Source organism: Podarcis liolepis, assembly GCF_965112155.1.
Source record: "Podarcis liolepis genome assembly, chromosome: 4".
Classification (NCBI taxonomy): Eukaryota; Metazoa; Chordata; class Lepidosauria; order Squamata; family Lacertidae; genus Podarcis; species Podarcis liolepis.
Window position 1 is genome coordinate 73,062,725 of NC_139558.1, and position 24,185 is coordinate 73,086,909.

Here is a 24,185-nt window from a genome sequence, read left to right on the forward strand (position 1 = left end):
AATCCACTAAAATAGGCCACAGCGCCACCCTTAAGCCCAGGTAAAGAGAAAGTCTATACCTAGTGCCTAAGAACAGATAAAGACAGCCACAATGGCTCTGTTCTACCTCTGTTGTTGGAGGCAACATGCCCCCAAGTACCAGCTGCTGGGAATTGCAAGCAGAGAGTGCTCTTGCACTCGTGTGTTGCTTGCAGGCTTCCCAAAGGCATCTGGCTGGCCACTGGAAGAACAGGATGCTCAACAAAATGGCCCTCTGGACTGATTCAACTGGTCTCTTGTGACATTCTTGGTTTAAGTAATATGGCTTGAGCTGCAAAAGCCTGGAAGTAAATGTCTTTGAAGACAAGTTGCAGGGGATGAATTCTGCATGAAAACCAGTCCAATCCACAGCTACACAATTTGATATAAGAACTATACTCACGTCAACTAAGGAGTTAAGACTACTTTTTGAGTACGAAGTACTAGCAATCCAATGGCCATATCCACTTTCTGGTCCTTCCACATTAATGTCTGCTAAGTGCTGTTGCAGTGCTGTGAGAAAGGACATTACATATTTTGTGTTGTATAGCACTATGCATTCTGTTTTGTCCTTGTAACAAAACAGGAACTATTAAACCAATGTACACAGGCAGGCAGGCAGGCAGGCAGGCAGGCACGCACACACACACACACACACACACACACACAAATTGAAATGGATTAACTAAGATCAGAATTTGAGTCTGGCAGCAAGAAAAAGGAAAAGCGCTGCGCTAGGTAGAGCCCAGCACCTTGATAAGGATGCAAATGGTCTCCTCCCCAGTCATCTGACTGTTCATTTAACTAGTGGAAAAGACATTTGAAAAGATAAAAACTGATGTGACTAAATGTAAATCTTACCCATGAATCCTCCTTTGGCAATGCTTACATATTCTTTATTTTTCTGCAATAAGAAGATTGTAAATCACCCTGGGAATACTAAAATTGCTGTTCTTCACAAGGTAAGCAGAAACATGAAACAGACCAAGCATGCTTAGACTAGCTGTATCTGGCATTTCATCGGAATATGGTTAGAAGACTTTGAGCACTCTGGTCTAAGAACTTTCATATATAGGAGTTCACAGGTGAATATTCTCTCTCATAAAATTAAGATAATGGCTTGGATCTAGACCTCTGTGAATAGAAGGGCTGCTTTCATTCGCAGAAAGGTCTTTGACCCAGCTTTCAGTGAAGGAAAATGGGGACTATTTTTCATGAATTTCTCCTTCCTTTGCAACTCCTGGACAACCTTTCATTCTGTTGCATAGGGTCCCTAAACACTCTGGAGCAGGACTGGGGGGGGGCACAAGCAAGGGGGGTTGTAGGATGAAGGGGAAGTAGCTGAAAAAATCACTTTACTCTATTCTACTCTTAGCATTATTTAGCTGGATAGCACCCACTATGTTTAAATACAACACATTCTAATATTTTAGATGTACCTGTAAAAAGTGTGCCAGTACCATGTTCATATACATATCCTCTTCCTCCCGGCCACTTCCCATAAAACAAAGATGCTCTCCACCAGCTATTGAACCAGATTCAATAGACTGTTTCTGTGCTTCTAACAAAGACTTCACAGACTGAGCAAATTCTGATGGGTTTTGGAGCATCTGTGAAGAAAGGCAAAGAACACACGTGTGGACTGAAAAGAGACTAAAAATCACTCAAAAACAAATGGATATATTTAAGCATTAAGACGCCAAATTGCATCTGCAGTCCGATTTAACTAGTTTTATAAATAGTGCATGTATCACATTTTTCTATATAGACTAGCCTGCGTTTAGGAAAACGTAACTGTGCAAAGGTCCTTAGAACATAGAGTCTAAAACATGGCCAATATGGACCTCATAAATCAAAAGCAGAAATGTCCATACCTTTCCAAGACCACTTAAAACAAAAATAAAGGCATTTTACGAAGTTTATTTGAGTTCTTGACTTGAAGGCAAAGAAGTAAGGGAACCAGGTGTGTGAAAATTTACTAAGGCATCTCTTCAGGGAAGCAAATAAGTGTTTTTAAAGGGTTATTGCAAATATCCTCATCACCATCTACTACTATCAGCCATCGAAGTTGTGAAGAAGTGGAGGAAGGCACTTCAAACCTGCAAAAAGTCACAGAGGACTTCTACTTCCCACTTGCGAGTTGATTGTGCCACTTTCACTCCCTCAATTTGTGTTTTATTTCCACGTAAGGAGCAGAATACAAGAGTGTTGTTTTGTAAGTAAACATTGTCTCATCGAAAGTGTGCGAAGTGTGTTGTGGCACTTCAAGATTAATATATTAAGTATGCCATAGACTAAAAAGCTAATACAGTGGAACCTTGGTTGCTGAATGTAATCTGTTCCTGAAGACTGTTCGACAACCGAAAACGCTCAACAACCAATGCGCAATTGCCAATCGGCAAAATCCATTGCAAAAATGGAGAAAAAATGGAGAAACGCGCCTTGGAAGTCTGGCTTACCAGGATGGGCAAATGAAACATCTGTTGTTCTGCAACACAGTTAACACTCTGGAAATCGTTTCATTTAGGAACTGAATAATTATCACTTTACTGAAACTGTTACTTTATTGTTACCGCCTCTTAAATCTATAATATATTTAGGAAAGTTATTTGTTTGCTATGCATCTGTACACTTCTTAAGATATTGTAACTAAATGTTGCATGATGGCTCCTCAGATCAACAGTGTTTGGATACAACTGGCTGCCATTCTGAATCAAAATGGTGGATCGAACCTTTCAAAAACAGCACTGATTTTAACTACATACTCATTTCAAAATGGCACTGATTTTTTTCTTGTTTCTTAATTCCCGAGCAGCAAACTAAAAATTGGTGGAGATCATGTCTATCCTTTAAAACAAATTGCATTTTAGGAAAATATTTAGGTAAGAGACATGAAGACTCTAAATACTAGAGGAGCTGTTTACAGACAGAATCCTTTGAAAGAAGCTCGTTTCTACAGTTTGGTGGTATAAACCAGGCACCTTAAAACAAGAATTCGTAGAACTAAGATTCTGAGAACTCTTGGATTCCACCCTTATTTTTTAATGTAAGGAAATGAAAAAGCAAGCATATTAAGCAGCTAGAATGTATGCTTACCAAGTCTGAATCTAAATGAAAGGCAGTTGATAAATGGCCAGCATTGTACTGTTCTGCAGGACGACAATCCACCACAAAGAACCTTACTCCTTCCTGAAATAAGAATATTTTATTCATTTAGTTCAAAAAGTATACAGTAGTACCTCAGGTTAGAGATGCTTCAGGTTACAGACTCCGCTAACCCAGAAATAGTACCTCAGGTTAAGAACTTTGCTTCAGGATGAGAACAGAAATCGCGCGGCAGCAGTGTGGTGGCAGCGGGAGGCCCCATTAGCTAAAGTGGTTAAGAACAGTTTCAGGTTAAGAACGGACCTCCTGAACGAATTAAGTTCTTAATCCGAGGTACCACTGTACATACTTAAGGCTCAGTGGTTTAGACCACAGCGCCACCCGTGTCCCTAGAACTATGAATATGCCACCTTCAACTCTTTAGGTGTGAGACGTATAAAGCAGCAGTCTTTAAAAGGCAACAAATAAAGGGGATGTCACTGCAGTGTAGAAAAGCAATAGCTATTTGGAAAATATGAAAAGGAAACAGTAATTTTTCCACCCACCCACTAGTAGGTACTCAATGAAATTAGCAGGTAACAAGTCTGAAACAAATAAAACAGCATATCCATATATGGCATATCCATAACAAGTCTGAAACAAATAAAGACAGCATATCCAACAGCCACTGTCTTGTGCTATACTATAGCTGTGCTGAAGGGCAGGATCACTAAGTACACAAGATGTACTTAGTCTCATTGCCAGTGGAATTTTTAAACTTGTTTCCTTTGAATAGTAGACAGAGACAGACAGACCTACAAACACTGCTGTGTGGTGATATATCATATACTGCTTTTGAAATTATCCTTAGCTTTAAAAGTACTTTCCAGTAAAACTATACTTAACTCCTCTTGGACTTATGAAACTAGTTTCACAATTCGTTGGACTCTAGCCAATGACCAGGGAAACAGCTCTCTTTTTGGAGCTCCCAGGAGGTAGAAACTCTGATAGCTATGTTATTTCCTTCATTTAGGGGAAAACAGTTTCAGACTTACTGACCCCTTGCAGTTGATTAGCTTGAAGAATCTCTGATACAGAAACTGCTAAACACAAAGCTTGGCTCAAGTCTGAATCGTCGTCTTTGAGACCCAGCAAGCTGCTGCCAAACAGAGTGTGGTTGTCCTGTAATTGTAAGAGAAAACACTAGTTATGGCCAACATTAAGGCTATGTGCTAAATAAAGACACCAAACCAAGACCTAGACGGTGTCCTATTTGTGACCCTCAACTATGTACTTGCTCAATTCAGAAAGACTTCAAAAAGAGATGCAAATGCATGTCTTTAAGTGCAATTTCACACTATTATGGGGGCTCTGTGCATACTGCTGTTTTGGCTCTCATTTTGTCAAATAGAAGATCTCTCATAAGCTCTTTCTCCTGATCAATGTGTCAAAATACCCTTCAAAAATCGTGTCCAACAGCTGATAGACATGGTTTATTGGTTACATTTTTGGAAACACATTCCTTTGTCTCCATAGACAGGTAATAGGTATGATCCACTAAAGCCTAAAGCATGACCCTCTCTCTCCCCTCAAACCCACCAGCAGAGGCAGAGATACTGCAACTGTAAATGACCTCCGGCACTTCCCTGTTCCTGGCGAGCAGATTTTGCATCAGCCTTTGTTGAACAGTATTCCAAGATCAGCAAGCACTACAGATAGCTTTTCCAGCTATTGCCATGAAAATGGTAGCATAGATTCTATACTAGGCATATAGTAGCTGTACTCAAAGCCCATATCACACTTGCTTCTTTGATAGTATAGCATTCATATAGCAGTGGTGGCTTTTACTTTTTTGTATTATGATGGGAAAAACTCCTTGTCATGCATCTGATTTGTGGCTCAGAAAATCCAGTATTCTAAAACAGATTCAGGATTTCACAAGCCTACTGAAAGTCAAAAAGAACATGCTAGCAATTCAGTCTTTAAACTGATCTGCATATGTAACTATGAATATTTCCATTATCTGCTTTTGTAGATAATCGTCCCAAGGGTTCTATTTTGGAAAAGAATTGTAGAAAATATTTTATTATTTATTAGCCAATTATGGAAATAAAATGAAAGGAATGAACCCCTAACTATACAAAGTCCAATTTCTTTTCTGATTTCTATTCAGATTGCTGTCTACAGTCACCCCCCAAAAAGCTGGTTTACAATAATATTATGACATAGTTAAAAATAATGCCATCAAAAATATAGAATAAAATGTGATCATATTATACGTAGCTTTACATTTATTTCCCCAAGCCTCAATACAGCATTTCTGCCCCCAGAAGTGTGTAGCAAGTGGGAAATAATATAATGTTCAACTGCATTTTGCTCCTGCGACACGAAACTGAATGAAGCATACTTGAATAATGCTGTTTTGGAAGGAGTGCCAACTTACATAACTGAAAATCAATGCTTTTCAAAGCCATTTGAATGTTGGCACAAGCCGCTCCAGGACTTGTTCCAAACAGTGATAAACTGCTGTAGTATCCAAAATGATTTCGCAGCTACTGTTTCAAAAAGAAAAAGCTGCATCCCCAGAAAGGCCGGGTTTGATTAAGTGCCAAGGTCCAAACCAAATTTGTTGCAACTGGCTAAGCAGTAGGAAAGTATCCTGAAATCACTTCTGGGAACACTGTACTGTGTATAAAGCTGAGGCGACACTTGAGACCGAAAGCTTGGAATTATTATTATTGGAATGACTCAGTGAATGAACAAAAAATTAATATGACAATGCAAGCTTCTAATATTATCTACCCTTTACACAGTTCACCCTATAAATTTGCATGTCGTTTGTGGCAGGCACTATGCAGTGACTCTGCATGCAAGCAAAGGAAGGAAAGGATACGGCAAGGTAGTTTTCCTCTTCCTCCCTAAATGGCAGCTGCTGCAAAGGCAAATGATGAGGAAGGCAGGGAAGTGGGAGAAGGCAAATCCAATATATTCTGTGGACCCAAACCTCAACCAGCTAACCAGGCAACCAGTTTTTCACTCTCAGGGGAGCAATAAACTTATTCACCACCACATGTTCTGCTTCCTCCTGTTCCTGGTGGGCAAGGTGCTTAAGGTTTAAGAGCCAATGGGAAGCAGACAAGGAAATTTGCTATGCCATCACCTGTCATGTAGTTAGTTGCCTCTGTACCCTTACACCTGCATACAGAAAAGCTGGGTTGTAGTCTCAGCCTTCTGTGATGCTCAAAGTAACATTTGGGCCGATAAAAATATAAGCTAAAAAAAAAGAGAGGCACTGCAGCACAAGACAGGCACCCATATTTGATCTAGACTTTTTTGATAGAGAATATATAACCCAAACTGTTCAACTGTCTCAGGCTCACCACTTCTACATATCATAAAATCAGGCCTGGGAGCCCTTGCTTGATTCCGATGTGACGCTGCCATGTGGAATACCCTTTGGGAAACACCCTAAGTGCTTGTCAATTACCTTTCTGAAGGAAGCTGGAGTTTTGCTACAATAATACTGTGCCAAGGAGAAAAGGTCCTCTATATCTTCTACTTCCAAACTGGCAGGGGATTTTTCTAGGAATTCTGAAACATATAACAGGGAAATTAGGGTCTGGGGCATTTAAAAACCAAACATTAAAATTTGTGTTTGCCAGAAGTAAAATGTATTTTATTTATTTTTTTAAAAAACAGAAAAATTACTCAAGCCAACATGTTTGCAGCTGAACCTCTTTTAGACACTCCAGCACTTTTTGGTTAAAGAGCTCAAATATTTTCTATTTCACTACTTCTATGGCAGTCAGCTTCATCACAAATGGCACGTGTCATTGGTGTAGGAGGAGACTCCCAAGTCCCATGGTAATAAAGGAGCACATCCTGGCTGCCTGAGCAACCATGACAATGTTCATTTCCATTTGTCCACCAAAGTCAGAAATGACAGAGCAGTGCATCCCTTAAATCCTGTACAAAGCCACATACTTTCCCAACATCCAAACCACAAATTTTGCTGGTGTGCATTTCTTCAAACACTCAATGAGAAGAGGTCTCATTTGTCTGCTGCCTTCACAAACAACTGTTCTACATTTTAAAAAAAGAGAAATATGCCATCTTGTAGGTCCACAGAAAAATATTTCAGATTCTCCAGATAAATGCAGGTGTGCAAGGAGCCATTAATCATAGCGAACAGCGAACCAAGTCAAATATAGGTTCATCTGAGTATGGCTGAACTGGGCAGAACTGACAAAGTAGGCAGGGGGAGCACACAAGCCTGCCCTGTATATTATGCCGCACTGCAATCTGAAGTTCAAAACATCTGGAAGGAACTTTGATTCGTGTTTTTTTTAAAATAACCTTGCAGGAGGAGAGGGGAGATGGTGTGGATGCTCAAAGCTGCTGTAGCCTTCTTCACATAATGCTAAACCATCGTTTAGATTTGCATCTGATCTGGCCCCAAAAGAACTAGGCTCATCTTTTTAAGAACCAACTCTTTTAAAAGGTGAAAGTTAAGGGCCAGCTTAATTCTTCCATATCAGTGGGGTTTCCAAGCACCTAACCTTAGCAATATAGTGCCTAAGGATTTTTTTCCCTGCAGTTGCAGCAGCATTAGAATGGCAGGACTTACTCACAACATCTTCTTTGTCATCTGACTCTGGTGCTAAGATGAATTCTCTGGAAAGAGGCAAAAGCGGAGATAAGGTGTAAGCACACAAAGTAGAGACAAGTCTATGTGTCCAACTAATTTGTTGCCCTGCATTAACTATATACTCACTTTGCATTAACAAGGATGATAAGCATTAGGAAATAAATGAAGAATGGATCTGCTAGCTGTAGGTATCCGTCCCATATTGCACGAGTGACTTCATGAGAACAGTAGCTTGAAAATAGGCATCCAAGCTGGAAAATTGAAGGAATGAAAGGAAAGTCAAGCAAGTTTGTAGTTAACATTATTATATTCATAAACTACCTGGAGGGAGGGGGAATAATTAATACTCCAAAATCCAAAACCCTTGGGGTGCCTTTCAACTCTACAGTTCTATGATTCCATGTACTTATTAGAAGAGTCCCTTGAAATCATGGGGACTTACTTCTAAGAGTAAGGACTAAGGCTACAATCCTACACACACCTATCTTGGAGAAAGCATCGCTGAACTTAATTCAGAATAAACTTGGGACTTACTTCAAAGTAAAGTTGCACAGAATCATGTTGCACGTATCCTAAAACTTCAGCTATGTTTGTATTAAAAGGCAGTTTTACCCATTTCCTGTGAATCCTGGTCAGTTTTAAATATATTGCAGTGTCATAGCTTCCCAAACACCATTGAGGCTTCCTTAGCAAAAATCTGAATGCCAGTAAAACTCTGCAACCAAATATTTGGAAATAGCAGCTGCAAAGTAGAGTGTGTCTAAAGTGCACACAGTGTAGCTTCTACATTACAAATAACCACCCTAGTCTTCTTCCTAGTCTTCCTGGGAATTACAATTCTGCCAGAAGACTAGGATTTTGCAACAAACAGGAACCTCAGTTTCTTTGGTCATTGCAATAATAATTATGTACCATAAGTGTTTACAGTTACTGTTTTGCTTATTAAAATGCCAATCTTTTGATCATGGGATTCATTTTTAGAGACACATTTGTGCCCTATCTGCTAAGCGGACATCAGAATATTATAATGCCTAGCAGCTAATTTTAATACAATAAGGTCCCCTCACAGATTACACATGCCTTTTTTTGTTTAAGCTTCCTTATTTAGCAAATGATACTTTTAAAAATTACTACAGAAGTATGCTTCTCATTATGTTTCCCTACTTTCACTTTATTACCCAGTTGAGTGCATATGAGTCTGGGGTCATCTTTTTGGTGTCAAGAAAAGAGCACAGCTCTGGCTCATGGTACTGGAGGAGCAGCCGGAAGAGATGAAATGGTCTCCCTTTCAGGAAGCAGTCCCTAAAAAGAAGAATAGCAAAAGTGCTCATGAAACAGAAGCACAACTATTCTTATTGCACACAACTTTCTATTCTTAAACAAAATGAACAGAGCATTAAAATCGAAGTCATAGACACCTGTGACAATAAAAATATCAGGCTCAGTTTGTAGCTTTGTTTCATACACACATGACAATGGAAAACACCGTCTATCAAACCCACAACAGAAAATTATTCCATTCTTTGAAAACAGCTAGTAAAGCCTCTGTCCTGGAAAAGAGTAGGTGGGTTTTGGGGGAAGACGGCAAACAACATTTAAAACCAGAGTGCACTTGAATATATTTTTTCTTTACCTGGGGATGTACTTATTCATGATAGCATAGAAGCAGTTGTATAAGTCACTTCGTGGAAGTCGAAGGTGCACCAATGGCTTAAGTAGATATGTCCAACTAAGGCTAGAACTGTATTTGACATTACGAGATTTACAATAGAAGGTAATCACAGATTCAATATCCAAAAGTAATACTGACTTCTCCTCCTCTGGCACTGACAGCTGATCTGAAAACAGACAAATATAAAAACCATGTTGAAAATGTGTCATTTATCACTTGATTCACTGGTGGTACCTGTCATGCTGGGATCACTCTCAGAAACTGGGAATGTTATAGAGAGCAAGACAGGGCATTTTACACGCAGCTGCTATAGTGCTGTACCAACACAACAAGGCAATGAAGATCTATTAAGTCCCTTGAGTGCACCAATGCTGCTGATACACCCACTCTGCTACTTTTCCCTTATAACTGCACCTCTAAGATTGCATCTGATAATCCTCCATAATACCTGACAACATTAAGGAGTATTTTTTTTATGGGTGTGGATGCAAAAGAAGAGCTGGAAAGCCTCAGTGTACCTGTGGAAGCTCATGAATGGCGCTTTGGGCTCTGTCTCATTGTTATAATGCACAATAGCTCTCCCTGAATAGAGAGAAAGACATTGTTGCACTAGGCTGCATGATTATGCACTCAGCTGCTCATTTGACAGCAGACATAAGTCATCTCACATGAGCAATCAACTGGCAAATTGCACTGTGAATGCTAAAATTCTACTGTTGCACGTTCATGTTTGAAAGTTCTCTGAGAAGGGAGCTTTAGACTGCAAGGTGAGCGACTGCAGAATTCATTCATTCACCTTTTTTAGGGACAGAGGCTGCTTTTTTCAGTTCAACAAAAAGCAACTGCTGATAAGTAAACATTTATCTAAGTGATAATGGCTTTTATTCATTCATACATACATACATACATACGATTTATACCCCTGCCTTTTTGTAAAAATAACACTCTCAGGACAAAAACAAGTTATTTTAATATTTACAATATTTTAAAAGGCCAATATTTTTAAAGCCCTAGGAAAATAAAGACATCTAGAGAAAGCCTGCCAATCCTAGTATGGTAGCACGGTCCACATTTAGCCATCTGATTATTGCACAAAATAAAATGTATTAGCAGGGTCATTAAGCTAATGACGGCATTAATATACTTTGCAGCAATAATTCATAAAAGAGGCTGTCAAGACTACCAAGATATTTCAGCTAGACTTTACTGAAGTAATTCTGAAGTAATTCTCCACAGGTCTTGGAGCGGCGATAGGACAGGAAGGTAATTCTTCCGGAGAGAATAAAGTGTTCAGAAGGGTTTCAGCCTAGCAATTTAATCTTATTTCAGACTTACCAACCAGTTCTTGACAATCTTTGTGAATCAGTGTCTGTTCTGGCAGATCTAGACAGCCATCCCATGATGCCAAACTGTCTCCTTTACCTGCAACATTCAGTGCAATCTAAAAACACATACAAGAGAGGGTGGAAAACCTTCAGTATGTTTCAGTGTGCACAAGATTCATTTATTTAGTAAAAGGCGAAAGATTTATACGATCTGAAGAGAAACCAGAGTATCACAAGATTCATTTCTTAAACCTGAATTATTTAAAATTATTCAAGAAAAACATTTTTAAATGCAAATGTAGGAAGCTTTTAAAATTATCTCTTTATAACTTTCAGCATTCTTGAATAGTAAACTTCCTTAATGTTTATGTTTAATACAAAGTAACTATTCTAGATCAGACTTATGGTGGTTATTTATTCCAGTGTTTTTCAACCACTGTTCTGCGGCACACTAGTTTGCCGCGAGATGTTGCCTGGTGTGCCGTGGGAAAAATTAAAAAATTCGAAAGATTTTTTTAAAAAAATAATCAAATTTTTGCCCACTAGGCGGGCGCCAGACTGTGTCCACTCTATTTTCCATCCGTCCTGGGTGGGGATCAGATCGGATGGGATCGGATGAGAGCGGACCGCCTGTCCGCTCTCATCCGATTCCCCATAGAGAGCAGCGGGGCTCTGACATCTCCCTCTCCGCACACAGTGGTGGTGTGCATCGTGATTTTTTTCATGAAACAAGTGTGCCTTTGCCCCAAAAAAGTTGAAAAACACTGATTTATTCTATTAATGCAAAAAACAATGAAACAATGTTATTCTGTAGCACCTTAGAAACTAAGTAAGTTTGTTCTGGGTATAAGATTTTGTGTGCATGCACACTTCTTCAGATATATGAAAGCTTACACCCAGAACAAACTTACTGGTCTCTGAGGTGCTACTGGACAACATAGTAAAGGTAAAGGTAAAGGTAAAGGGTCCCCTGACCATTAAGTCCAGTTGTGGCCGACTCTGGGGTTGCGGCACTCATCTCACTTTATTGGCCGAGGGAGCCAACGTACAGCTTCCGGGTCATGTGGCCAGCATGACTAAGATGCTTCTGGTGAACCAGAGCAGCGTACGGAAATGCCGTTTACCTTCCCACCGGAGTGGTACCTATTTATGTACTTGCACTTTGACGTGCTTTCAAACTGTTAGGTTGGCAGGAGCAGGGACCAAGCAACGGGAGCTCACACCGTCATAGGGATTCGAACCGCAAACCTTCTGATCGGCAAGCCCTTGGCTCTGTGGTTTAGACCACAGCGCCACCCGCGTCCCTCACTGGACAATACACACACACACACACACACACACACACCTCAACTGCGTCAGACCAACACGGCCTACCTGAATCTAGAACAATGTTATTCTGTGCACCTAAATAGCCAAAGCTCACATCCTACTTGTTCTGGTCAAATTAAGGGCCTGGCTACACATTATAAACTAGGGATGTGGAAACTTCTTAAGCCTGAGGGCCATATTCTCTTCCAGGCAACCTTCTGAGGGCCACACGCCAGAAGCAGGCAAGGCCAGAAGCAAAATTGGGCAGAGAAACAAATGTCACTTTTACCTCTGTACAGTAGTACAAAGGCTAATTATGGCGTAACTAGTCAGACATGCCTTCACGCAGACAAGCAAGTGGTATTGTCAGAGTTAGAGAACACATTCCAGCCTATTGGACTGTCAAACTGTTTCTGTATCGGTTCATAATACAAAAATGAAACAAATATTTCCCTGGGGTGTAAAGTGAGGGGTGGGCCTGATAGAGAGGCTTGGTTGGAGGGCTGAATTTGACTCCTGAGCCTGAAGCTTCCCCGCCCTGTTATTTTCAGAAACATGTAACAATCCCGCAATTCCCTTTCTGAAACAAAAAAGACCATTTCAGGACAGGGATGACTGGGACCTGAGAAAAAAATGTGGAAATGAGATGCCGGACCCTTTCCCAAATGGCTATTTCTCTGCTTCAGGTACATTTCCCCAGCTGCTTTCCCTCCCTGTAGGATTCGAAAGGTGTTTGTCCTTTCACACATGCATTTGGGACCCACATGAAAAGCCTTTTGAGGAAGCAATCAAGAAACTGCAAGTTGGGAAAGGAACAAATGTCTTGTTCCTGCAATGCTTCTCCCTGTCCAACAGCACCCTCTGAAGTGACTTCTCCGTCTGTGACATGGCCACTAACATACCACTGAACACCATTGCTTATTATGTGCAGTGAGGCTGCAAAAAAGATGCTGAAGGATACTTCATTTTGCATTTACAACACAAAATGCAGATGCTTAAAACAAAGGATGCTGTAATGAATATGGGTTGCTCGTGCGTAAGTTGCCGCCTCTCCTGGCTTTGTTGCCTTGTTAAACCTTTCAGTCTGGACAGCCCTTCACTTCGTGGCTGCCTCAGTCGCTAGCAGAATCCGTCAGTGGGCGTTTCTTAAACCTTTTCCAACATAAAAGTTGTTTGACACCCAGTCTCCTCCTACTCTCTCTGCGCGGAAGTCTTCTGCGCAGGGAGGGCGTGGGTAGCGGAGGACCCGTGCTCTCCCCGCTGGTGTCCTGTGAAGAGTCTGGGAGCCCTCTCGCCGATTCCCCCATCTGCCCCCCTTTATTCCTGGTGTTGCGCTGAATTGCTTCCCCATCTGCTGAGCTGCCCCTCTCCCTGCTGGGCCCTTCTCCAGCATCATTTGAGAGCCTTCCCTCCGCCTCTAGCTCTGATGTCAGTTCCCTGACAGATGCCATAAAGTTAACTTTTATTGTTGTGCTTTCTTGTAAAAAAGAAGCAATTATTGGATTTTAAAACACATATACACACACCAAGTATGAACCAAAATACAACTGAGACTGTTAGCTTTATAATGATAAGAGGTGAAGGGCCCCCTCTAAGTGGTTCCTGTCTCTTTTGAAAGAGGCCAAGAACTCAAGACAAATTACTACCTTTCAAAAAAAAGTCTTACCTTCCAGACCTTGGCTCTTAGGTCATCAGGCAAAGGTCTCCCTTGAATTATGTTTCGGACTGTTTCAAGATCACAACCACCTTCTTCTAGAGCTTCTGCAAGGTCATTCTCCCTGGAAAAGTTGTCTTAAATAAGATTAAGTGAATTTAAAGCACCTCAACATGATCATCTCTTAGTACAGGCTTAATTATTATTATTACCCCAAAGTGATGCGCAAAATATTTTCCACAAAGCTAAAAAAAAAACAGTTAAAAACACCCCCACACCCCCAAGATGTACTTAAAACCAATATGAAGTGGGCACTCATTGCTTAATTGGTGGGGGGGGGGGAGGTGTGGAGACATATCACACAGTGGTTTAGCAAGCTGTTCTGTGAAGTGCCTCTCCCCTCAGAAGAGGGGCTTGGAACTAGCTGTGATGGGATAGGTGAGGTGTAAAGGGATGGAGTCAGGGTTTGGTCAAGTATTGGGGGAAGGGTTAGGGTTGGCAAAGGATAGGCAAGGCTAGCAAGCAGAGTGAGAAAAGGTAACAGCCCCTAGTAATTTGCCTATAAATAGAAGCATACATGATTCAAGTTCCATCTCATTTGAAGTGAAGCACCTTACATATTACATTCATCCTTCTGAAAATGAGACATGCTTTAGATTATATTTTAATGATCTGCCTTGTGGGTATGGGCATGTGCCAAAAGGGGTGGTGGAAAGAGATTAAAGAAACTCTGAAATATTTATGGCACAAATCTTAACAGGTTTGATCCAGAGTTAAGCATGTAACTAGGTGGGTAGAAGCCAACTGCCTCATTTCTCTGCCCCATGTCAGTCAACCCAGGCTCCTGAAAATGCTCTGCCAAGGGTTGGAAGACTCTCCGGAATAGTATTGGGTATATAGCACAGCAGGCTGAGAGGGAAGAAAGAATCCCTGAAAACTGGCAGCTTCTGTAAGCTGGAACTCCCTTCTTGGAAAGCACCCCCATCCACATTTCCCTTTTCTATAGCCTCAGGAACTACTACTTACCTTTAAAAAGTGGGGAGGGGGAGTTCTGCCTCTGGGGAGCCACCAATGGGGGCAAACGTTTAACAGCACAGAAAAGAGGGTTCCTGGGTGCTAATACCTTCTGGTGATGGCAGCAACCCAAAGGGATAAGAGGCCCCTCTTATAGGTATGAAGAGGGCTTTTCTCCCCATTTTTATATCCCACTGCAGCCTGCCTATGGAGACGAAACTGCCCTCCCCCACTCATAGGCAGAGAATGGGACAACCTACACACACCAGTGTGTGTGTGTGTGAGAGAGAGAGAGAGAAAGAGAGAGAGAGAGGTCTATATGTGTGCTGTATGTGTGGCAAGTATGAGTGCATGTGTGTACACATGTATGTGTGACTGTGTGTACACACGTAATGCATATGGCCCTCAACCCAACCCTTGAGCTGAAAAAGTTTAGAAATTAACAGTGCTTTTCGTAGGCCCTTAGTGGTAAAACGGCTGTTCTCAAAATAATATTGATTTGTCAAGATGTAATGAAATGGGGGTGAAAAAAGCAAAAAAAGAAGAGCTCTGGGGGTGATTTTATAAGTTAGTATATACTATAGTGTACTATATCATACTAACATAAACTGTACTATCTTGCTGTTGGGAGAAGGCAATGGTTCCCCTGCTGTTCTTATTCAGCAGCGTATGAACTTATTATTATTGCTTGCTAAGCCAAACTAGGATCTCTTTCATCTTTTAATTATTTCACTATAATGAACACCTGTTTTGGAACAACTCATTGATCAGCCAGCTGGAACCTTGGAAAATTAATCTCCTCCTAGGCTGCTGAAGCACTTATTCATATGCTCCACAGAGATGTAATGATGCTTTTATCTCTCCTCTCTTAATAATAGTCACTCATTGCTTCTGCCTATATTCTCAAGAGAATCCTGTTATAAAAACACTGAACCTCAGATTCAATTGTTCTATGTACAGTATTTCCTCCAGTAACGCATGTGTTAAGAGCACAGCAGCCAGTTCAACAAGTTATACGCTGACTTTGATGTGCCAGCGCATTTGGTCTCCTTTGGCTCACACCCAAAACTTCATTGCCAATCACCTTTTCCCAAAGCCCAGGCAAATATGAGGGGCAATTTGCTCTTCTGTTAGGGTCAACCCTCAAAAAGCAGCCCTTCGCTTTACGGTGCCTTCCATAATTTAAGATTGCCAACGAAACTACAATATTATTTGGAAATTATTACCTTCAAATGTGAAAAACTTGATTGAGTCATGGAAAATTCTCACAGAATTTAGTTAGTTCCATTGTACTAATAACCACATTTTAACAACAATAAGGAAGCTCAGACACATTCTTAACTACCACTGGAAATTCCCTTTACCACACTCTGATGGTGGTTGGAGCATAACCACCTCTTCCGTTTCATCATGGCTGCCTTATTCAGTTCTCAGCCCTGCATTCCTCATGGCCACCGCAAATGTTTGTTTCTCCCATGTGAGCCTGATTCATGTGCGTAAAAGAGGAACTTCCACAATCCTCCATTCTACTACATGTGCGCTTTGTGTTGCTCTCTGCTGGACCATCATCAGTTATGATAAAGATCCATGTGTTTGAGGAAGAAAATGAGACCATGCAGATTGTTTCTGTTCAAAATTCCAACTAGCCAGCCATGTTCTGTTCTGTGATACTCAGTTACATTTTCCCCCCCCCTCCAGTTTTCAATTTTTTTGCTCCAACTATTAGTCAGTATTCTATGCCCACTGAACTTACACAAAAGTGAATTCAGCTTTTCTGCGTAGCTAGTTCAGCATAGTGGCTAAGAGCCCATGCTACAAATGAAAAGGTCCCTGGTTTGAACCTTGTCTCTACTGTGACCTCATAAGGTGGCCACTCTGCCTCAGTCTTAATCTTCCCATCTGCAATATGGGGGGTTAATAATACTGACTTACTTTACAGTGTTGTTGTAAGTAAGCTTTACACATTTGCAAGTGCTATACAAATGTCAAGTATTGTTGTTCTTGCTTTAAAAAGGAAAAAAAAAAAGCTAGGCAGCCAGTGCAGGTCTTAAACCGCTGGAAGCTATTGGGGGATACAAGCAATGTGTTGGTCGATGGAATCACTGGACTAAGCTGGCTCCAAGTATTGTTGTTGTTATCATTATGCAGTAGTTTGGTATTCTATGAATGAGCGTTTTACTTTTAAAACTATACTATTGTGAGACTCCTTATTCCTGCATATTTCCAGTAATTTAATGGAATTCCAAAGGAAGGAGTTGAATATTATATGGGGAGGGCCAGGGAAATGTTGCACATAAAAGCTGCATTCTAACACTTTTAATACCCCTTTCACTAACAGTTTCACAATGATTTTCTTCTGCCTTTTACATCTTATTTCCCAACTCTTCCTGACATATTTTCTCATTTTAAAAATATTTGCTAAATACCCATTTCGTGTTTTATCTGTTTAGTGAGGGGACAGGGAGTAAGAAAAATAGGCATGATTCTGTTCCAAATTACAACACTTGTACATGACATAAAGCTAGCAGGCTACTGTCCAAACAGAATTCTCTACATGACTGGCCACATTAAGGCAAAATGCACAGTACGTATGATTTTTAGAGAGCTAGTTACTACTTTAAGCAAAATGGACCAAGCCCATATGTTACACTTGAAACAAGTCAGGCCCCTAACCCTTAAAAAGCTGCTACTGGAGTCTAGACATTTTAATTCCCTCCAATCCATGCAGAGTAGGTTCCTAAAAATCTTACCCTGGGTCATTTTAAAAAAAAAAGGAAGCTCTTCATTTTGATTCCCAGAAACATAAAGATTCAAGAACTCTGTCACAGTCACTCTCTCAGACTACATGGAAACTCAAGTACATTTTCTGAAACGTGAACATGAGCTAAAATTTCCAAAGTGTTTTTGGCAATTGGTAGTATTCATATCAGGTACTCTTTGTCTTTATAACAATCAGGATTTTCCTAAGACCTCCCACAATGGATCAATACATTCCCCAAAACACATATTGCTAGAAATTTGGTGACAACCATGAATTCTGACATGTGCCTAGAATATAAAATTTCTGGATTCTAGCAGAGATCCTTATATTCTTTTTGGGTTGCATGTATATGAAGAACTTAAGAAGTCTATCTCCAGGAAGTCACAATTGCAAGACGATAACAGACAAGTTCAATCCTGGAGGTGACCCTAGAATAAAAGATTTTGTATGCTACTGCTTAGCCGTGACTTTCATTACTGCCATTAGTTTTTGCACCTTCTACCCAATACTTCTCTCTGAACCACGCTTATCCAATGAACTTCTGTGTTTGTTAAAAAGTAAGCAGAAAAGACTGTAAAGACCTTCCAACATCACAATGCCCTTTGGAATTCTCCAGCAGTCTTTGCTTATGTTATAACTTCCAAACTCATTTGCTCATCGTCATATCACACAGTACACCTATTTCTTGTCTCATCCATCTAGTACAAACTTTGCCACAGTAAAGTTACAACTTGTAGGCTTTATCTCAGAATGCGCTTGACAATGTTATAAACAAGTGGCAACATGCTTAATATTGCTGAGTAAGAGATACTAATAACTAAGTGCATCATTTACATTGTGACATGACAAATGCTTAATAAATAACAGACCCCATTCAACCTCCCTGCAAACTTTGTCCAAATAAATCAGAATGAATGTTCAATAAACAGGTTGACTAGAAGCAACCTGTGATAAGTGAAGTTTGAGGTCTGCTGCAAGTCACATGGAGTGCTACTCTAATTCAGTATATGGCTGCACCTTAAATCTTTTTGAACCCAGACTGGAATTTGGAAGCAATCCCATTATAAAGAAAGCTGGACTCCCCATTTGTGACATAAAGCAAAACAAAAGGTCCAGTATTTAAGTCTAAAAATTAACTTTTTAGATAGAAACTCCTTGAAACAGCCACACACTAGAAATCATAAAGGAGAGTAATCATGCACCAAATTTAGCCAACTTGAATATTCTGACAACAGTGGATAGTGAACTTGACATGGGGTAAATTTTCCCATACCTAAAGAAATCTAGAAGAACAGATAATTTGGCGTTAATTACTGTAAACTATATTGTATATGTAGCTTACAGTAATTAACGCCAAATTAATTAAAGCCAAAACTGTTTATGCACAGGCAAAAGATGCACCAAATATATAAGTCACAATCATTCAGTGAAAGGAAAAAACTAAAGATCACTTTTATGTGTACTATCCAATCAGGTGAGACCAGATTCTATTCATAACAACAGCAAGGTGTGTGTGTGTGTATTCTCTAAGGCTCTAATCCAAGTAAACAAGCAATCAGTCATGCTGCAGAGTATAAGTCCGGTGGAATGTCCTCCTGTCAGATGTCAAGGAAATAAACTACTATCTGACTTTTAGAAGGCATCTGAAAGGAAGTTTTTAATGTTTGATGTTTTAATTTGTTGGAAGCCGCCCAGAGTGACTGGGGCAACCTAGTCAGATGGGTGGCATATAAATACTAAATTATTATAATTAGAATTATTATTACTCAGAAACTGGGTCAGCTGAATTTAGAGGGCGTTACTTCTATGATAACATGGGAAAGATCCATGTATATTAGTATCATAGCAGTTTTGTAGAAAGAAAAAGTTTGAACGAAAGTCCACTCCAAATTAAAGTTAGAAAAGATGAACTCGCTTAGACATTTTCCTGAAACTGAGTTGAAAACAGCCAAGAACATGAATGTTCAGGTCAGATTTTAAAACAACTGACACCACACTAACTAAAATGAAAATACGTTAGGCACACATATTGGCCTGGATCATACAGACCCAATGAAAATTAAGTCAGCTTTAGTGTGAACCCTTAAGAAATGCCATGCTGAATGAGATGGAGATCTGGCTAACTTTGCATTATTCTAGTCACACCAACAGCTAACCAGAAGCGTGTGAGATGCTCACAGGTGAAGCGTGAAGATGACGGGCATCCCCCCAATACTGTTTATGTCCTCAGCATCCAGTAACTGGAGCCTCTGTATAGGGAGCGCCATTCAGCCACCGTTACTAGTGGGGAACAGCAGTTATAATACAGAGTAGCAACCGGGGGTTGGGGAGGAGAGTCCAAGGTGCTCAGCTGTAAACCTCGCTGGGTGGACCTTGATCCAGCTCAGCTCTCAGCCCAAACTGAACCACAGGGCTGCTGAGAAGGTGTGCAAGAAGCTGCTTGAAAGAAGGGCGTTCCGGATAACCTAATGCCATAACAGGTTATACAGATCATAGACCCGATCCCAGACCCAGATCCCACCTCGCCCGCCCGCCCCCTTGAGATTATTGTTGTTGTTGTTTCGAAGGAGCCTGGGTTTAAGGGGTGGGGATGGATCCCAGCCTTGGCTTTCAGCCCAACTTGACAGCTCGTCCTCCTTCTCCATCGGGAGCGAGCAGGGGCAAGCCGAGAGGAATGGGGGGCTGCGGGTGCAGAGAGCCCTGCCTGCTCCCTCGAGACACCGGCCCTTGCGGAGGGAAGAGGCAGAAGGGAGCTGCCCACAGCAGGCGGATTAGAGTCGGGCGGCCAGGGGGCTCCGGGCTGGGGCTGCCCAGAGCCTACAGGCATTCCGGGCGGGGCAGTTTCTGTGACGAGAGGCCGCGAAGGTGGGAAAAGCGACCCCTGTCCGCCCACCCCACCCTCCGGAGAACTCCATCAACCGATGGATTGTCCAACTCACCAGCTTCTCGGTGGGAGCGCTTCCTCCGCTCCCGCCATAGCTGTTGACGTGCCCCACCACCGAAGCCGTAAAGCGCAGCCGACATTGCCAAGGTTTTCTGTCGCAACCTCTCCTCCTTGCGGCATGGCTGCCGTAAAGCGCAACATTCGCGCATAGACTTACGATAAAATAACTGGCGCACAGCCTTTAGGTTCCGAGTCCCCTTTGCAAGCTCTCCCCCCTTTTCGTTCGTGTGTTTGGTTTTGTCCCTGGACAGAAGTGCTTCTGTTTCCCCATAAGGAAACAATATATATTTATGGAGGTAGCCATGATTTTATTTATTCATTATATTTCATTCAAATGAATCCCAAAGCAGCTTACAAGCAATAAACAAGTGTGAAAGAACATAATAACAGAACACCACACATCCGGCATAAATAATGTAGTATAATTAACATCGTAAGCGAAACGATTGCAACCATAAAACACTGCTAACAAAGCAACAACTAGATATCGCAATTAGAGCAAAAGTCGTATTACACGATTATCCAATCAATGCACCATCTATTAGTGATGTGAGAAGGATGCAACCCCGAAATGTAGACACTGGTGCTTTCCAAAGGGAACTGACTTTTGCATTGTAAACGGCTTGTCGGAGATACTGGTTCTCCAGCAAATGGTTCTCCAGCAATAGGGCTGGTGTGTGTGTGTGTGTGTGTGTGTGTGTGTGTGAAAAACCAACATGATTTTTCCTAAGAAGGCTAAATCTGAATTAAACTTGGGGTGGCACTCTCTAGAGGACCCTTTTATGAGCCCTTACCGCTCCGGACCAGCACCCCGTGCACAAACGCCCCCATCCTAAAGCCGCTTATCCACAAGCAAAGCACGCGGAGGCGGAGCGACGACCACGCGGCTCCGGAGCAAGGCTTCCTCCTCTTCCCGAGGGCGGCGCCGCGCTCGTTGCTCGGGACGCCTGCGGAGGCCCCGTCCCACACCCGCCCCTCGGGGCGGACCTCGCCGTCCTCAGTCGGAGCAGGGCCAGCCGGCGGCTTCCTCCGCTCCTCCCCCTTCTCAGCCCTTGGTAGGAGCGGCGTGGCCTGCGGAGAACCTGCAGCATGGGGGACACCCTAGACGAGCCCTGGTGGGAACCACGTGAAGGGAGCGGCAGCAGTCCAGGTACCGAGCAGTGGCGTTTGCTGGTGACTGAGGAAGTCAAAAAGCAAAAGCCTTGCTTTGCCTCTTTTGGCCGTCTTAGCGTTTGGTTGGCCGCCTGTCGTGGATGTTTCAGTTCATATTCCTGTCTTGCAGGGGGTTGGGCTAGATGACCCTCTCGGTCTAGGGTCTCTTCCAACTCTGTGACTTTCCTTTCTCGCTCTCTCTCCTCTACACATTTTGTCTCCACTTGGGCAAAGCAACTCAAATCTTCGCTTTCCAGCCCCAACCTCTGATTTATTGCGCTCCCTTCACTGCTAGAGTTTTCCTCCTGGTGAGATGTGGGGCTAGTGCCGGATTTACACATTAGCTAAACAAGCTATAGCTTAGGGCCCCACTCTCTTGCCCCCCTCCAAAAAAAATTAAAGGAAAAACAACAACTGGATGTACATTTCAAAAATATAAGATAAAAACAAATAAAATAAAACCTACATACAGCAGCAGTGTTTAGTGTTGTGTAGGCTCCTATTTGTTATGTGCAAGTGGCTTTAGATACCTATTAGGTCCATAAATTACCATATAGCATATATTCAACACAAAAAACAGCAACAATTTGTTGTTGACACAGGACAGCTGGACATATAAAGGGCCCCATTACCTTCAGTAGCTTAGGGCCTCATCAAACCTAAATCCAGCCATGTTTATTGTACTCTCTTCACTGCTGTTTTGCTAGAGCAGGCATCCCCAAACTCACCCTCCAGATGTTTTGGGACTACAACTCCCATCATCCCTAGTTAACAGGACCCAGTGGTCAGGGATGATGGGAATTGTAGCCCCAAAACATCTGGAGGGCCAAGTTTGGGGATGCCTGTGCTAGAGTTTTCCTCCTGGTGAGATGTGGGGCGTTAGGATAATGGCCCCAAAGCAATAAAATGCATTTTAAAAACAAATGAATAAACAGTGTTAAACTGCCTGCTAGGTTTCTGACTGGGATTTGTCCTTCAGCTGAGCTGAGGAGGGACTTGTCTCCCTTCAGCCCCTTTAGGAAAAGAGCTTGGGCGCACTGCACTTTTTGAAACCAATTTGGCTTCCAACTAGCCTGTGAAACAGGTGGCACTAATGAAAAGCCGAAGGGACCTTTCAGGAGGAGTGAAACTGGAAGCAGATCCCCTTATGAAAAGGCCTTGAAGCTTTAAGGGTTTAAGGACTGCTGCTTATGAGGGGGATAAATATAAAAGGGGGTGGAGGGTACCGTTCTCAGGGACATATGGCTGACCCCTTTCTTGGGTTTCATTCTGGAGACTTGGTTGATGGAACTGTGTAGGGATCCTTGTCTGTGAAAGAATGAGTATGTAAAATGTGTATGTGTGATTGGGCATATATGTTATGTTTGCATGGTGACCATTCATACCCATCACCTGCATCTAATCTCTGGCCTTTGCTTACATACATATATGCCTAATATATTGAAGAGGGTCTTCTTGACATAACAAAAGACCAGGGTTCTCACTTATGAAGACAGAGAAGGAATATATATATTACAAAAAGAAATCTCCGGGTTGTGGGTTTGAGCCCCACGTTGGGCAAAAGATTCCTTCATGGCCAGGGGTTTTGTAGTTCCTTTGTGATCCCTTCCAACTCTACAGTTTGGTGAGTCTATGAACCACATATAAATATATATTGGTCTTATACTTCTTCGGCTGCTTTTCATTCTGTGAAATGGGTTGGCAACCTAAGGCCCATGGGCCACAAGCGGCCCACGGGGGTCGTTTAACCGGCCCATGAGCTACCTCCGAACCGAGCCACCCGCTTGGCGAGTCCCCACACGCTGCACTAAACTGGCGCAGTGCGAGGACTCTCTTTCGGGGCGCCGGAAATAGCACCTGCGCATGCACCAACGCTGGAAATTGCGTCTATGCAGATGCTGGAAATCGCACGCATGCGTGATCCAGCCCACAGAGGGATCTCTGCTGGAGTGAACTGGCCCAGGCGAGGTAAACCTTGCTGAGCACTGCTGCAAAATATCCGGAGTGTTGTAGCTTGGTGATGGTGCTGAGTATTTTTTGCTACCATATGCCAGATCTCTTCCTTCCTCCAACAACAGTTCCCAGGTTTTTCTGAGGAGACAAACAACTGTGAAAACTATTAGAGCATGTTGTGTAGCTATAGCCAGAGAGTGCTTTTTGGCAATACGAATGCTGCCCTCTAGCGTCCCTCACTTAAGGCCTTTCTGTATAACCAGTTTTTGGTGGACTACACTATAATGTTCTGTTACTGCTGGAGGAGGGTGAGCTTCCTGGAATGGTTCAAAGCGAGCCTTCTGCAAAAGAGTTAATTTGTGCTATATTTGTGCCTGAATTATGGTCAGTTTTATTCAAAACTCTGTCATGCCCCTGAGCTTGGTACCATGATGAGTGTAATGGAGTCTGGAGGCTTCTCCATCTTGGAACCTCCAAGGGAGTTCACAGTAGCATCTTGGGCATAAGATTCTATGGGAAACTTACTTCCTGTTGGTCCTGCCAACTCTATTAGAGTGTCAGGATCCATAGCAACTCCATCTCCTATGGGTGGTTGCACCTAGGATACCTGTGGCCTGGGTTTTTTTTATTACAGTACTCACCATTATGGAGT

At 42.0% G+C, this 24,185-nt stretch overlaps 2 protein-coding genes across 7 annotated transcripts in view; one reads left to right on the plus strand and one right to left on the minus strand.

Moving 5' to 3' along the window:
* The window catches only part of TBC1D23 (TBC1 domain family member 23), a 33,977-nt gene extending 13,385 nt beyond the window's left edge, over positions 1–20,592 (minus strand). For 2 of the 4 annotated variants that reach the window (XM_083500771.1, XM_083500769.1), the window contains exons 1-13: positions 20,424–20,592; positions 13,722–13,846; positions 10,758–10,863; positions 9,384–9,588; positions 8,929–9,052; positions 7,877–8,001; positions 7,730–7,776; positions 6,590–6,693; positions 4,162–4,284; positions 3,115–3,207; positions 1,458–1,628; positions 880–922; positions 422–531 (exon numbers count right to left, since the gene is read on the minus strand). In XM_083500771.1, coding sequence (XP_083356897.1) covers positions 422–531; positions 880–922; positions 1,458–1,628; positions 3,115–3,207; positions 4,162–4,284; positions 6,590–6,693; positions 7,730–7,776; positions 7,877–8,001; positions 8,929–9,052; positions 9,384–9,588; positions 10,758–10,863; positions 13,722–13,846; positions 20,424–20,577 — 1,530 coding nt within the window. In that variant the 5' untranslated portion in view covers positions 20,578–20,592. The remainder of the gene's footprint in view (positions 1–421; positions 532–879; positions 923–1,457; positions 1,629–3,114; positions 3,208–4,161; positions 4,285–6,589; positions 6,694–7,729; positions 7,777–7,876; positions 8,002–8,928; positions 9,053–9,383; positions 9,589–10,757; positions 10,864–13,721; positions 13,847–20,423) is intronic. The other 2 variants (XM_083500772.1, XM_083500770.1) reach the window with 1 other exon arrangement.
* A 759-nt stretch (positions 20,593–21,351) lies between these two features.
* The window catches only part of CMSS1 (cms1 ribosomal small subunit homolog), a 181,379-nt gene continuing 178,545 nt past the window's right edge, over positions 21,352–24,185 (plus strand). The window contains exon 1 of one of the 3 annotated variants that reach the window (XM_083500812.1): positions 21,352–21,578. In XM_083500812.1, the coding sequence (XP_083356938.1) occupies positions 21,518–21,578 (61 nt within the window). In that variant the 5' untranslated portion in view covers positions 21,352–21,517. Of the gene's footprint in view, positions 21,579–23,478; positions 23,549–24,185 lie in introns of those variants that run through there. The other 2 variants (XM_083500814.1, XM_083500811.1) reach the window with 2 other exon arrangements.